This window comes from Heteronotia binoei, chromosome 11 (genome assembly GCF_032191835.1).
Source record: "Heteronotia binoei isolate CCM8104 ecotype False Entrance Well chromosome 11, APGP_CSIRO_Hbin_v1, whole genome shotgun sequence".
NCBI lineage: Eukaryota > Metazoa > Chordata > Lepidosauria > Squamata > Gekkonidae > Heteronotia > Heteronotia binoei.
In genome coordinates this window covers 54,125,870-54,139,931 of record NC_083233.1, presented here as the reverse complement: position 1 = coordinate 54,139,931, position 14,062 = coordinate 54,125,870, and the positions used below count along the sequence as shown (strand labels likewise).

Sequence of the window (14,062 nt, the reverse complement as noted above, 5' to 3'; positions counted from 1 at the left end):
TAGAGGTACTCTTGTTGGTTAGTCCTCTGAGGAGAGTGTTCAAGAAGCATGCAGCTTCCTGGACATGTGGGGGGTGCTGGATTGGGGTAAGAGCTACTGGATAGTTATCACTTGTTGTGAGGCAGAAATGTTCATCATGCAGAAATGTTCATCTTGCATCAAGGTGCAAGAAATGTTCATCTTGCATCAAAGATTGGGGTAGGATCAAGAGTTCTGGTAGGGAAGAATTGAAACTCAGAAAGTGTAGCTAGGCCAGCGTAACACACTTGGGATCCTAGTATTTATTATTTAAGTGTTCTTGGATATTAAATTCTGTTAAATCAATAGGACTTGCAAAGACTTGAGCAGGGAATGGGATTTTGATGCCACCTTTACCCCTTGGGCTTTGCCCTAATATGTACCATGTCAAATTTCTGGTTATATTAGTACAGTTTACTTTTTGCTTCCGAAGAGTATCTGGACTTTAGGTGGACCAGATTGCAGTTGCTGTATTCCTGTCCAGGGTTAACTGGAGGGCAGTGTGTTATATATACTCATAAGGAGCTGTACTGATTGCTAGTTTGTTTTGACATCCAGTTCAGAATACCTTAAAGCCCTAAATAACCTGGTCCAGAATACTGAAAAGGGCTTCTCGTGTTCAAAGATCATGTTTAACAGTAGAATTGAGGCCTTCCCTGTTATGGCTCCCCATCCTTGGAAGGTCCATTTGGCTGATCTTTTCTCAGCTCTTAAACTGCTCAAGAAACTCAAGAGAGGCCAGAGAGGGGTCTTTTATTGCACTGACTGTTTGGTCTAGCTGGCTTCTTATGGCTGTATTGCTTCAGTAGCTGTTCATAAGCAGCTTGGAGATCCTGTGTTAAGGACTGAGAAAGTGGAATATAAATGCCCCTGTCACCATGCTGTTCTTCCTTTTCCTTGCCCTACACTTTCCTGCTCCCTTGCTGAAATAAGTCTGAGTCCTTGAAATGTGGAGGCAGAGTGCATGAAGTGATACTCGCACTTGATTGGTGCAGGCTTGACTGTCTGCTTCCTTTGGGTGCTGGGGGGAGAGGGTTGAGGAGCCTGTGGAATTGCACACAATCTTCATTGAAATTTCCTGCATTCCTCTCCAGGGGAGATATTTGAGCTGAAGGCAGAGCTGAACAGTGACAAGAAAGAAAAGAAGAAAGAGGCTGTGAAGAAGGTGATTGCCTCTATGACCGTGGGCAAAGATGTCAGGTGTGTTTCCCATCTTGTGATATTGAGGTGGTACCTGTAGGTGGTTTGGATGAGGTTTCCAAGCTGTATTTTTTTTGTTCCTCCCCCTTTACTCAAGGTCTGCACATCATTTGTGCTAGATAAACTGGAGTGAGCCAGCTCCATTTACAAAACACCTTGACTTTTTCAAAATCTATATATTTTTGTTTTGCTGTATATTGTACAAATTTCAGTAAATGCAGTCACATAAAGGCACATAACCTTATTTACAGTTCTATAATCTGTGAAACAAATTGAGTAAATTGTTCCTAACACTTGGCCTATTCTATTTTCAGTGAGATGAGCAGACAAAGGTATATTTTTACACAGTGAGATATGTGAACTATAAATCATTGATATTTTCTTCAACCTTCTTGTTATCCCATATACAATATTATCATGAGAATTAACTATTTGTATTACTTATAACAATTTAAAGAATTCTAAAATGCGCAAAAATATTGGACTGTTTTTGTCATGTGGCCCTCTATTGTCCGAAGTAGGATGGATTTTACTAAGCAGGAAAGTGCTAGTTCTGGGCTATGCTCTTGATTCATCCCAGTGGGCCTTGTCAGTGCTCCATGTGAACTGAATGTGCACTTTGGAGTATGATCACAAATCCTCTGCAGTGCTTGGGGTGGGTTTGAGAAACAACTTCTCTGTACAGCAGTTCAGCAATCCTCTGTTGGCATTTGCAGAGGCCTTGCCTGTAGCCAAAGCCCTTCCTACACAAGACAATCTTGAGCTGCCAGGTTTGATTCTTGTTAATAATAGGTGAAGGAGGATTGGGCTGGATTCTAGGCTGCTTTGCATGGATTAAGAAAAGCTGAGATCTTGACCTTCAGAAAATAGGGCATTTGGAGCACGCACTACACATCTTCTGGCTTTGAAATGAGACCCATCTGGTAAGCTTCGGGGCAGAAAAGTGGAGATGCCACGGAACTGACATCTTAAGGTCTGTAGAGTGGCATGTCATCTGCCTTGCTGTTCCAAGTCTAGTTTTTTTGGTATATTAGACTGTGAAGTTCTGGTGGTGCAGTAGGAGTCAACACCAAAGGAGGGTGTAGATGAGCAGCCAAGTAAAACTGTTCCAGGACTGAACCATTCCTGATTGTTGGTGGGGGATCCCAATATAAGAAAGTTAACATGCTGGAGGGTGAGGGTGTAGGCTTGCCTTGTCCAGGACACACTATATACTGAGACTTTTTGTTGGGGTGTGGGGGTAAAAAGCATTGTCATGTGACCCTCTCTTGTAATTTGAAGCAGTGTATAGTACAGGACTGTGCAGTGAGCTAGGCCAGTTAGCAAAACAATCCAGATGTCTGCATCTCAAAGACAAAACTGCAAGCCAAGCATCACTGCTTAATTCAGTGAGGCTGAAGATTTTCCCTCTTTTTCAACATGGAATGGGGAAGTGAAGAGATCACTTAAGCTTCATGCAGGATGACAGATTCCTCCAGAGCTTTTCTTCGGAGGATATCTCTTAAGTCATCTGGCTCACCCAAATTTCTCACTTTGTTGGGTAAACAATGCCTTCAGCTTTTGCAGCTCTTTGCCACACACCGTTGGTTTGGGTTGAAGCCCATTTGTGTAACTGCTCCTTACCGCAGTGTGTATTGTTGATCAACTTGGCCTATGTGAAATCAATGTTTGAGGTTTAAGTTTTTCTAGCAAACTAAGCAGCTGCTATAAATATCAGTTTCAGATATCATCTCCCTCCCATCTGTCACTATCCTAGCTTAAGCAGATCCCATTTTTCTCTTCTCAGCGCTCTCTTCCCGGATGTTGTCAATTGCATGCAGACTGACAACCTGGAACTAAAAAAGCTGGTTTACCTTTACCTGATGAATTATGCCAAGAGCCAGCCAGATATGGCCATCATGGCTGTAAATACATTTGTCAAGGTGAGTGCTGCCGATTCGTTGACCATCAGCTGTGATGTCTCAGTAATACTCTCTGCATAGACAAAGAAGGATCGAAGTTCAGTTACTGGCATCTGTGACTAGGAAGCCAGAGTGGGAAAAAAGCTTAAGCAATGCTGAATGGGGGAGGGAGAATATCTGCTAAGTGGCAGGATTCAGGGGATTGCCTTCAGATAAAGAGAGGATTATCAAGTAGCTAATGCATTGTAGTAATGTAGAGGTGAAGAGGTTGAGCTGTCAACCAGGAAATCTTTGGTGCAAATGTTGCCTCTGCCATGAACTCACTGCTGGGCTTGAAGTGATGCAGTTTCTCTCTGCCTCAGTGCACTTCTCTTCCATCTGCCGTATAGAGGATAATACTGGCCTGCCTTACAGGATTGTTGTCCCTAAGGATTACAAGGTGATAATATGTGAGATGCATTTCAGAATGCTCTGATAGAGCTATGTTGATGCAAAGCAGTAGGACTGCAAACTTTAATGGCAATGTAGTTCACAGAAAACCTCAGTTGATCTTTGGGGGCTGGTCTTTTTGGCATTGAGAGTTATGGGCTCCAATGTCTTTTTGTGGTTTTGGTGTGTTGTTCTGCTCAAGAATTAAAAAGAGGATTTTTAAAAGATTCGCCTTGCATTCTAAGCATGAGTGATAGTTGTCGTTATAAATTGGCTGAGGAACTGTAAATGGCTAACCAGGAAGTCCCCATCCAAATCATGATCTGGTAGGTGGCACTGGGCAAAGCACTTCCTCAGGCCTCCCCCCCCATTGTAAACAGTAATGCCAGCCTATTCTACTGAGTCATAAGCAGGGCTTTTTTTGTAGCAGGAACTCCTTTGCCAATCCTCCTGGAGCTTACGGTAGGCCCTGCACTAAGAGCTCTGTAAACTCTTGGAGGACTGACTACATCAGGGGTGTGTAGCCTAATATAGGAAGGAGTCCCTGCTATGAAAAAACCCCTGGCCATAAGTATTACTAAGATATGTGCTTTGAACACTCAGTTTAGAAATAGCATTCAGTAGATTAAACTGTTTAAGTTATAGCAATATTTCAAATATACAAAATATATCAAGTCTTGTTTGAAAGATTATAAAGGATTTAGGAAGGAACTTGAACCCTAAGTATTCAGGTAGACACAGACTGATAAGGGACCTATATGTCACAAAAGATTATCAAACATTACCCTTAAGAAGCTGGAACAAATTTGTACATGAATGTGTTCTGGCTTTTTGTACATGAATAATCTAAGGTCTCACAGGGTTATGTCCATGAGTATTTTTTTAAAGGAAGCTTAAATCTCAAGCAGAGTCTGTATGTGTGAGAGCCAGAAACTTTAACATGCTTTATGTAACCTCTCACAGGATTGCGAAGATCCAAACCCTCTCATCCGGGCCCTGGCAGTGCGTACAATGGGCTGCATCCGGGTTGATAAGATAACTGAGTATCTGTGTGAGCCGCTGAGGAAGTGCTTGAAGGATGAGGACCCCTACGTACGCAAGACGGCAGCAGTCTGTGTTGCAAAGCTTCATGACATCAACGCACAGTTAGTGGAGGACCAAGGCTTTTTGGATACCTTGAAGGACCTAATATCAGATTCCAACCCTATGGTGATTGATCTCTTTGTTTGGGGGACATCCCTGTTCCAGGCTGCCTTCCTCTTTGTTCCATTAAAGGCTTTGAGGCTAGAGGATATGTTAGGAGGATTTCCCAGCAGTCTGAGAAAGGGGCTCTTCTGTCTTTCTCTAGTCCTTCCTCCCTTGCTTCACCAGCATACAGCTTCGTATTTCTTCCCTGGTGGACAGTTTTAACCAGTGAGTTCTGTCCTTATCCAGAGAGAAACCAGACAATTTGGAGCTCTTGGCCATTATCTCCAGAAGGCCAGGTTCATAGGTTCAGCTGAGTCAAGAGCTCAAGCTTTACCTGGAGTATAACATGACAGGGAAGGAGGGTGTTTGAATGATCTCCCACTTTTTTGAAAAAGGCAGAGAAATCTGTACACAGAAAAGTAGCATAAGTGTCTAGCCTCCCTTTCCTGTGCTTTTTCCTGGTATTCTAACATTCTGTGTATATGCATTTACTTTTTAAAAGTAGGAGCAGCATACAGTCCTTTATACCTCTTTGTATGCATTAGCCTTACTTGTCTAATTAGAACAAGCTTGTTTTTGTAGTCAAGAGGCTAGCATTGGAGTCTATCCTCAGAAACCTGGTTCTGAATGCTAGTTAATCCTGAACCAAAGTTTCCCACCCTGTGACCAAAGTAGCAACTCTCTTCTCTTTCAAATAGCTGCTTTGAGGGTAAATGAAAGTGTTGCACAGTGTTGTTGTTGCTCTTTGGTTAAGCTTGCGGCATTGAAGAAATGCCAAACCCAGGCAGCTGCTCTTTGCCTTTCTATATTTTCAAAAGGCATGTAATTGAAGAACCACCAGCCTTCTTGTGTGAAAAGAGCCAGATGAATTTTTAATGCAATGGCATAGAAAACGCATTGGGCACTGCATTGCTGGGAGAATAGCAGCTTGGTTTCATGCAAGAACTTAGTAAGGAAGTTAGAGCAAAAAAGTAAGACTTGGTAGCTTCAAAAACTGACCCCACATAGGTCAGGTTGAGCCCAAATATTCCCAGTCTTTTGACTTGCTTCCTTCCACTTCTCTTTACAACCAACCATGGTGCAGTACTCTGTGTGTATGTGTGCGCGTGTGTGCTCGTGGGTTTTTTTCATTCCTTTGTTTTTTCAAGTGAGCATCTGCAGTGAGTGAGGTGGGCATTACCTATACTTTGCTTTTCAACCTGATCTCGGAACTCTGATGCAGACTCTAGTTTGACATGACATGGTCATTGCTGAGGGAGGACATTAGCCTCCCTGTTGCTCTCTTAATTATGGTTTCAGGACCAAGGATGTTGTATCTGGACATCTGAGCTAGGCTAAGCCGATACAAGAACACTTTGTCATCTTTCCCTGTAGAGTTTATTTAGAAAATATGTATGCCATCTCTTCAGAAGCCTTCTTTAGCCAATAAAAAAGAAACAATATAAAATCATTTAAATTAAAACTTTTTAAAAACCTAGAATGTGGAACTTCTAGCAGCCTAAATGATCCTTATAACAGTCCTCAGGCTAGAAGCAGTGTAAAAAACAACTTAAATAGTCAACCCCTTAGTAAAAAGCCTGACATAGAATGATGCAGTGGCTTTAAGGTTGCATAAGATTGGTCATTGTATTTCAGAACATTTTTGCCCTGAAGGTTTCATACCAAATTGTTGGTTTGCTTCCTCTTGAGTGGGCCTGAAGCAGCCTCTAACAGCAGGGTTGGATATAGCCTATTGCAGCCTGGCCATCTTAACACATTTCTTCCTGCTGAAAATGACTTCAGGCCTGCCAGCTGTCACTTTAATTATGGGTTGCTGTCCCCATACATGATACAGAAGCAAGAGCCCTCCCAGGCTTGAAAGCTGGCTGTTTTCCTATGAGCAAAGTCACCATCCTCTGTATTATGGATCAAATAATATACTGCAAAGAACAGTTGAACAATAACAGGGGCCAGGTGGTCTTTAGATGCCTGACTTAATATATAACATTGATATAGCAGTTTAAAAGGTTGATATATAAAACACTGATATAGCAGAGGTTGGCCAGTTCATTCATAAAAAGTGTCTGTCTTGTCTGGCACTCTGTCTCCAGCAGTGGCCAACCAAATACCTCTTGGAAAATGCAAGGATATGGATACATATGTTTCTCCCTAGCCATCTTGCATATTGCTTGTGAATATGGGGGTGTAAGTCTTAAGTCTTAGCTGTTATGGCTGATCTGTCTTCACTGTAATGGTAGCAGTGTGGATTTCTGGAGTGACAGCTGTATGTAATCTGTTGTTTCTCAAACTTTTAACTGCTGAGGCATGCCCCCTCTCAGATTTAAAGTGGATGTACTTATGCCTTGAAAGCCTACTGCTTTCCGTGTGCAAGTACAGAAATGTACCCTCTGTATTTCTGAGTTGCTTATCTAAGTGTCCTTTCTGAGTGGAAATAGGCATTCAGAAATGCAACAGGAAGTCTCCTCTGAGAGCTGCTGGCACTGCTGCACCTCTGTCTTGCAGCTCTGTCTTGCACCTCTGCCTTGAATTATCTACTTGCTCCCAATTCTGATTCAGAGATACAGTCCAGGATGCGAGGAAAGAGCACTAAATAAGTTCATGATGCAGCAAGCAGCTACATCTGATGAGTAACAGGATCCTGGGAGTTTTTCTTTAATTTGTTTCTTATGGGACACTCAAAATGTCCTCTGGTGCACAGGATGGGAATTTCTGATCTAGTCTGACAAACCACCTATAGATTTGCTCTGTCCATTTTATGGAAGAGGATTTTTGAATGGCTCTTTTCTGGGTGTCTCCTCAGGTGGTAGCTAACGCAGTCGCCGCCCTCTCGGAGATAGCAGAATCCCACCCGAGCAGCAACCTGCTGGACTTGAACCCGCAGTCAATCAACAAGCTCCTGACGGCCCTGAATGAGTGCACAGAGTGGGGCCAGATATTCATCCTCGACTGCCTGGCCAACTACATGCCCAAGGATGACCGCGAGGCCCAGAGGTGAGCACTGTAGTCTGGCTCCTGACAGACTCCCCTGGGGTTAGTGCGGAGAAGCCTGGAATTGCCTTGCCAGGCCCCAGAGCAGCCACTCAGACAGCAGAAGGGAAACAGCAGTTGTCAGGCAATACTGACACAGGCTACACTGCCAAGCTTCAAGGAGGAAGGGAACCAGCTGTGTTTGTTGCCATGGCAACAGCACAGATGGACCCAAGAGACTCAGATCTTGTGCAACTGAAAGCAGTTGTGACCCACTCACAGCCAAGTTGAGGAGGGAAACACCTGTAGGGTGAGCGCCCAGTCAAGTGCTCCACTGTAGAGAAGGAAGGAGGATTTAATCTCTGCCCCCCCAAGCCTCTACGCAGATGGGAGGCTACCAACTGGAACTCCACACCTCAGCACACCTAAGCTCCCACTTTGAATTAGTCACTGAGCTGGCCCCTTTGAAAGAGCCACCTCCTTGATTGTATGGTCTACTCCGTGCTTTTTAAACATTAAACAAATTTGTATCCTGCCTTTCCACTGGCCTACACCCACTGGCTAGCAATCAACGTAGTATGGAAGAATTGCACCGTATCTATCTATACAAAAAAATAAGAGAACTTTTTGCAGAACTTACAAGCCAGTGCAGAGGGAGACCTCAATGTACTAGTAGGGGGTAGTGGGGTTAAGTTCTCCCTGGAGCATCCTGATCTCTCTTCCACACCATCTTTTCATCCAAGGTAGCACTTGGCTGAATGGTGCTAAGGTGCAAGCCTGTGTTAATGAGGGAGTTCCTATTTCAGTGAGTGATCAGCAGGAACTAGCACTTTGGTTGTTGTTTGCTGCTAGCTCATACTTTCCAGAGCGGAAAGACTGAAAGATGTTCTGGAGTTCAGCAGCCCAGGTCTCTTATTTTTAAGCTACCAGCAATGCCTAGATCTCTACATCTTTGCTTATAATTATATTGTTCATATATATGCATACAGAGAGAGAGAGAGTGTGAGAGAGAGCAAGCGAGTGAGAGAGAGGGTGAGAGAGAGACCAAGCGAGTGAGTGAGTGAGAGTGTGAGAGAGAGAGAGCAAGTGTGAGAGTGAATGAGTGAGAGTGAGTGAGTGTGAGAAAGAGAGAGTGAGAGCGTGTGAGAGAGAACGAGTTAGAGAGCGCAAGTGAGTGTGAGAGAGAGCACGAGCGAATGTGAGAGCGCGAGTGAGTGTGAGAGTGAATGAGTGAGAGAGCGAGTGTGAGAGAGAGCGCAAGTGAGTGTGTGTGAGAGAGCGCGAGTGTGAGAGAGGGCGAGTGAGTGTGAGAGAGTGCAAGTGAGTGTGAGTGAGTGTGTGAGTGTGTGTGAGAGTGTGTGAGAGAGAGCACGCATGCGAGTGTGCAAGAGAGCATGCGAGTGTGTGTGTGAGAGAGAAAGCATGTGAGAGAGTGCGTGAGTGAGGGCGTGTGAGAGTGAGTGAGTGTGAGAATAATAAGCTGGCTTGCCTCCTTCCATTAACTTTTATTGATGATCAAGAGTCATAGCAGGATGGATCCAAACGGTTATGACAGTTGATTTGGAGTTCATGTATGCAGATAATCCTGCATTGCATTTAGAAGAAGGCCAAATTCTAGATCTTCTTGGTTACTTCCAAGTTTTCTGTGAGCTGGAAGAAGTCTTCCCACCTACTCCTTTCTATCCATTGACACTTGGATGCTGCATTTTGTTACCTCTTGTTCTCCCCCCATCACATTGCAGCATCTGTGAGCGTGTGACACCCCGGCTGTCCCACGCCAACTCTGCCGTAGTCCTTTCAGCTGTGAAAGTGCTAATGAAGTTCATGGAGATGCTCTCCAAGGACCTGGATTATTACGGCACATTGCTGAAGAAACTGGCTCCTCCGCTTGTCACCCTGCTGTCGGCAGAGCCTGAGCTGCAGTATGTGGCACTCCGGAACATCAACCTCATTGTGCAGAAAAGGTGAGTCATTCCTCCTCTTGCCTCATGCAGCTGGAGAGGAAGCAGGGGGCATGTTGGGTGTTCCAAAGAGGATAGAATTGCAGGGCATTTATACCACGGTAAAAATCGGGCAGTGTGGTTACAAGTGTTGTGGCACTCTTGGGGTTCATTAACTACCCTGGGCTCTCTTGTGATTTATAGTGTGCAATCAGTACACATGTGGCTTTTGAAACAGGTCTTTACTCCAAAGAGTCTACAATCTTAAAAGTTCTTTAAAAGGGAAGACAACAGGATCCAGGAATAAAGAAGAAATAAAGGATATTGGGAGGTCCGTGAGCAAGGGCAGTTCACCTTGGGTTGAGAGATATAAGGGGAAGCCACAAGCTTGATGGGTTTGAAAGAAGAGGTGGCACCCTGGAGGTATCTGGGGAAAGAGTTCCAGGTATAAGAGGCAGGGAGAAGGTGGCTTTTTAGGAATGCACAAGCTTTGTACAGATTAAGGTGGCTGCTCTGGAGAAGCAGAAGTTGCAGGCAGGGGAGCATTTGCTTAAAAAAGGGAGAGATGAAGGGTCAAGTTTGGACTGGACCCAGGAAGGGACCAGAAACCAGTGCTGGAGTTGAAAGAGGAGTGTGATTTGATCATTGAGAGGTGGATGTCTTTGATAGCACAGCTTGGGACTCAGATGAGATGAATGAGGCACACTAAGGGAAGTGAAATGTGGTAGTCTGTAAGCCGGGCAAGTGCCTGAACTGGAGTTTTGACTTAGAGCAGGGGTAGCCCAAATTGGTTTAACGTAAGAGCCACATTGAATAGATGCCAGATGTTTGAGAGCCATAAGATGTGAACATCAGATGTTTGAGAGCTGTAAGGAAGGAAAGAAGGCAGGCATGCAAAAAGATGGGGGGGAGAGAGAAGTGGAAAAAAGCAACTTTAACTTTTAAATGTATTCTCCAAGCCACTGGCTGGCTTGTCTTGGAGAAGTGATTTAAAAAGAGAAATGCTTCTCTAGCGGGCCGACAGAGTGTTGGGGGCTTTGAGAGCCACACAATATGTGTGAAAGCCACGTGTGGCTCTTGAGCCACAGTTTGGCCACCCCTGACTTAGAGGATCAATTAAAATGGCATGAGAGCAAAAACATTTAGAAGTAACTTTTCTGTGCCTTTTGATCAGTATTGCAGGGATATTGCTTGCTGGTGGAAGACATTTTTGATTAGATGGAAGTTTCAAATGTTGGGGTGAGAGATGAGAAAAAGGTATAGTTCTCTTGTTGGGCATTATCTATTTAATTTCTTTGGTACCCTGCCTTGCTACCCAGTGGGGACCTAAAATGGCTCACATTATTCTCCTCTCCTCCATTTTATCCTCACAACAGCCCTGCAAGGTAGATAACATTGAGTGAACATGACTGGCCCAAGGTCATCCAGTGAGCTTCCATGAAATGAATGGGGATTTGCAACCAGGTCTTCAAGAGACTAGTCTGGCACTTTTAGCCACTACAACACACTGGCTCTCATTCATGTACTGGCATAGTACTGTCTTTTGAAAGCATGAACTAAATATGCTGAACAGAGATAATCCCCTGGCTTCTGCAGAGACATAACCAAACAGAGAAATTACAGAACTTTTTGTTATATAGTAGGTTGATATGTAGGATAAAGGTTAAACTCTTTGGGTTCCCATTCATGCATATAGGTTATTCTTCATGGCTCTTATCCCCATGGTTGCTGTTCAGCCTTCCTTGTTCTGTTCCTGTTATATGAAAAAAAAGTAATTCATGTCCATTCATGTCATGGAAGCTCACTGGATGACCTTGGGCCAGTCATGTTCACTCAATGTTATCTACCTTGCAGGGCTGTTGTGAGGATAAAATTGCTCATCTCACTTCTTTGCATGTTCTTAAACAGATGATAGAGATTTCTCATGTCCTTCCTTACTCCAGGCCTGAAATCCTGAAACATGAGATGAAAGTTTTCTTTGTGAAGTACAACGACCCGATCTACGTCAAACTGGAGAAACTGGACATCATGATCCGCCTTGCCTCCCAAGCCAATATTGCACAGGTAAATTCTTTAGAGTAGAATGCATCTCATCCATTTCCATAGCATCTCCCTGCCTGGAATCCTTGCAGGACTGTGCCACAGAACAGTAGAAGGTCTGTAGGTATTGCTGCACTGGCTGGTTTTTTTAAAGTTAAATGGAGGGGCTTGTTTTGTTCTTGCAACAGGTGCTTGCTGAGTTGAAGGAGTATGCGACAGAAGTGGATGTGGACTTCGTCAGGAAAGCTGTCCGAGCCATTGGCCGCTGTGCCATCAAGGTGGAGGTGAGTCTTGGGCTGGCATCTCACTGAGGTCAGAAGCTTCACACTTGATTAGTAGTGTCGGCAGTGTAGGAAGACTCACATGACTGAATGCAAAGATTCCTTACATATAGAACGTGGACAGGTTGCAGAAAATACGTCAGCTAGAACCCTTCTCCCAAACATACATGTTTCCTATGCGAGAAGGGCAGTGGCTCACTGGTCACGCATTTGCTTAGCATGTAAAAGGTTCCGGGTTTGGTCCCTGGCCTCTCCACTTGAAAGCAGTAGATGAATTATTCTACCCAAGATCGTATACCAGTCAGAGTAGACAGTACTGACCTTGGTATACAGAGTCAGAACTTTGGTCTAGGAGGCTTCAAGTGTTTGTTTGCTCTATTTTTATCTCGGCCTCCCCATAAGCAGGCTCAGGGCAGGTTACAGGTCACACAAATATCAGCATAAATTAATTGAAATCGTAATTACTGTTGAAGCAACAGACAACAGTCAGAGTGGGTTTGCCTCGGCAATGATGCTCAGTTTGAGCTGGTCAGAGGCCAGCGCTGTCAGCAGGAGAGGCCAAGATGCAATCTGGCTGGATGGTGTTCAAATGAGCAGGGATTATTTTTGCATGGAGGGGCGTTGCATTGGGTGAATTGCCCACCTGCAGTCAGTAGTGGAGCATCCCAGACTCCACCTCTGAGCTGGGGAGGTAGTCTTCTGTTGTACAAGCAAAAGTGTTTTCTGAGTTGCATTTTTCCACTGGAGTACATGACACAACCATGGAGGAAGCTTGGTGAGCATGTGTTCTGAGGACGTGGAAACCAGCTAGTTCTTCTTGGAGCCCCCCCCCCCCACTCTTGCTTGAAAAATTTGGAGCTGCTTGTTATGGAAGAATGCAAGTGAACACTCTTTTGGATTGTAGAGTTTGGGTGCAGCATTCTCCAAGCACTATAATCTGTTAAGACAAGCAGCCTTAAGGGAGGGGGAGCTGCCATTCTCCTTATGAATCATGCTTTTTAAAACAGTGGCGAGAGAGGGGTTTTAGTAGCACGGGGTACTGCCTCTCTTTTGTATTCTGTAGCATGCAGAAGGCTGTGTGTGACTTGCACACACTTCTGGCTCATTTGCTGTGCTCGGGAAATTCCTGGCCTTCCTGTTGACAAATCCCACCCTTGCAATAAGATAATCCAAATGGCTTTGTGACTTTTGTTCTGCTGTCCTTTGCAGTTTTCACTGGCCCCTTGGCTGACCTCACCCTCCTTTTCTTTCTGTCCAGCAATCGGCAGAGCGCTGTGTGAGCACGCTGCTTGACCTCATCCAAACCAAGGTCAACTACGTGGTGCAGGAAGCAATTGTTGTCATCAAGGACATTTTCCGCAAGTACCCCAACAAGTATGTGAATTCCTTCAGTGACCTGCTGCCTTCAGTGTGACGTGGCGACAAATGTAATCCACAGATCCCTGGCCCAGATCTTGCTTTGGCCCCCTTAGTTGATTAGGCAAGCTCCTGTTCTAAGAACATAAGAGAATCAGGCTAACGGCCCATCCAGTCCAACACTCCATGTCACATAGTGGCCAAAAAACCCCAAGTGCCATCAAGAGGTCCACCCCCACTCCCCTGTAATAGTATTCTGCATTATAAGTGGTTAGCGTACTAAGAGTATGTGATGAAAGTGCTGTATAATTATTTAATATTGTCTGTTCTCAGAAACCTTGGAAGCTTCAGAGTATCTCCCTGTACTATTTTGATGCATTCGTGTGCTATCTTTCCTTCTAATTTGTCAAGACATTAGACAATTACAACATGCCTTGTGCCAAGTCAGATCACTGGTCCACCTCATTCAGCATTGGCTACTCTGGCTGGCTGCAACCTTCCAGGGTCTTGAACAAAGAAACTTCATCGGGAGATACCAGAAATTGATACTGGGCCTTTCTGTATGCAAAGCTGATACTGCTACTATTGTCATGTAGCCTCTTGCCTAAACGTAATGTGATGTTTTTCAAAAACAATTGAATACATAGGTAAAAACCGTTATCAGCAGTGAAATGTCCAGCAAAATCTGTCAACCATCATTGAAATCTGGAGGGGGGGACTGTTGTTATGCAGTATATGAAAG

General features: G+C 44.4%; 1 protein-coding gene across 4 annotated transcripts in view; it reads left to right on the top strand.

The window, feature by feature from the left end:
* The window catches only part of AP1B1 (adaptor related protein complex 1 subunit beta 1), a 48,659-nt gene that overhangs the window by 13,366 nt on the left and 21,231 nt on the right, over positions 1–14,062 (top strand). For all 4 annotated transcript variants that reach the window (XM_060249285.1, XM_060249283.1, XM_060249286.1 and 1 more), the window contains exons 3-10: positions 1,113–1,218; positions 3,005–3,140; positions 4,512–4,757; positions 7,537–7,727; positions 9,446–9,667; positions 11,587–11,707; positions 11,872–11,967; positions 13,223–13,338. In XM_060249285.1, coding sequence (XP_060105268.1) covers positions 1,113–1,218; positions 3,005–3,140; positions 4,512–4,757; positions 7,537–7,727; positions 9,446–9,667; positions 11,587–11,707; positions 11,872–11,967; positions 13,223–13,338 — 1,234 coding nt within the window. The remainder of the gene's footprint in view (positions 1–1,112; positions 1,219–3,004; positions 3,141–4,511; positions 4,758–7,536; positions 7,728–9,445; positions 9,668–11,586; positions 11,708–11,871; positions 11,968–13,222; positions 13,339–14,062) is intronic.